The sequence below is a fragment of the Pinus tabuliformis genome, chromosome X (assembly GCF_031772625.1).
Source record: "Pinus tabuliformis cultivar Carrire ecotype Pingquan chromosome X, CPIR1, whole genome shotgun sequence".
Lineage (NCBI taxonomy): Eukaryota > Viridiplantae > Streptophyta > Pinopsida > Pinales > Pinaceae > Pinus > Pinus tabuliformis.
The window spans coordinates 1,746,747,085-1,746,748,313 of NC_142308.1; the positions used below are offsets into that span (position 1 = coordinate 1,746,747,085).

The window sequence follows — 1,229 nt, forward strand, 5'->3', positions numbered from 1 at the left end:
GTTTAATTAATTTTAATGTTGGAAAGGATCTCGTTTTTGGATTAATGAATTTTTAACCTTAATATGGATTAAGAGTTATGTTATATGATTCATTTTAAATCATGTCATACAATACACTTTCAGAGTAAATGTGTGCAGCCCGCCTTAACTACTTGCCTGGTCACGATCAAGACCGAATCACAAACAATAATAGTAAATGTAGATGAAGCCATCGAATCCGAATTAATAGCATTATTTTCCTTAGATATATATCACATAACAAATGGCCATAGCAGACTTTACAACTTCTTCACTAGGTGCAAATAATTAAGTTAGGGATATCAATATGGTGGGGTGGTTTCTGAACGTCCTCCAATGATCGAAACCAGTGCGTTTTCTCTTCTTCATGCAGAGTGCAATTACTAACGTCGTCTATCCATTTGTGGTGGCCCTCTGGATGATAAATGCCGTTTCTTGGATGGGGAACCCACCCTGCCTTCCCCTTCTCTTTCTCTTCATCTTCCTTTGAATCGTTGTCGGGCGTGCATACTATTTTGTTAACATCTACTGAAGCCCATCCATGCGACCCACGTCCCCTGAAAATGATGAGAAATATTAAAATTGTAGGGTTTGTGTTATATGGTGAAGAACAATTTATGATAATAAATGTGCTTACCCTGACGACAAATAAGTCCGGGAAGTGGGTGCATGTGGCTTCCCTCCGACAGTTGCCTGCCTCATCAGATTTCTGAAGCTCAGCATTTCCATCGAGTTTAATTGAGCTGTCCCCTCCTCTTCAGATATCACAAAATAGTATGCGACGAAATGAGACGAGGCGGTGGTCTCTCCATTTATATACCAAAGAGCCGAAAACTATTGATGGGGACACAAGAATGAATAATTGTATATACGAAGAGCCGAAAACTGTTGATGGGGACACAAGAATGAATACGTTGAGGGAATAACGCCACTTTTGACGTGTCGCTGGTAAATTGCAATCAACGAACCGCCATTGTTTTGGTGCGTACCACGTTACCTGTTGTGGGGCTGGCGTGTGTGTTACTTTATTCTTCTCAACGGTCACTACTGATGGCCAGGTGGAATGAACACGCTACAATTAGGAGGGCAACGGTGTACCTGTTATTATTATTATTCCGAGAGACGAGTGGGTTAATGATGATCTAAGCAACCGTGCGAATTTTGATTATATTTCGCAAAAGTTGATGGGAGATTAAAGGATAAAAGTGCAG

General features: G+C 40.6%; 1 protein-coding gene across 1 annotated transcript; it reads right to left on the bottom strand.

The window, feature by feature from the left end:
* Window positions 1–214: 214 nt before the first annotated feature.
* On the bottom strand, window positions 215–794 carry LOC149146775 (uncharacterized). The gene is made up of 2 exons (XM_089446232.1): window positions 656–794; window positions 215–575 (listed from the first exon to the last, which is right to left on the bottom strand). Exons 1-2 carry the CDS (start codon window positions 745–747, stop codon window positions 293–295), a joined length of 375 nt encoding a protein of 124 aa, XP_089302358.1. The 5' UTR covers window positions 748–794; the 3' UTR covers window positions 215–292.
* Between the last annotated feature and the right edge of the window lie 435 nt (window positions 795–1,229).

Excerpts from the sequence above, each read along its gene's own strand:
- LOC149146775 (XM_089446232.1), bottom strand. The coding sequence starts at position 747 with ATGGAAATGCTGAGCTTCAGAAATCTGATGAGGCAGGCAACTGTCGGA. Across the intron at positions 576-655 it reads CGGACTTATTTGTCGTCAGG|GGGACGTGGGTCGCATGGAT; the intron begins GTAAGCACATTT and ends CATCATTTTCAG.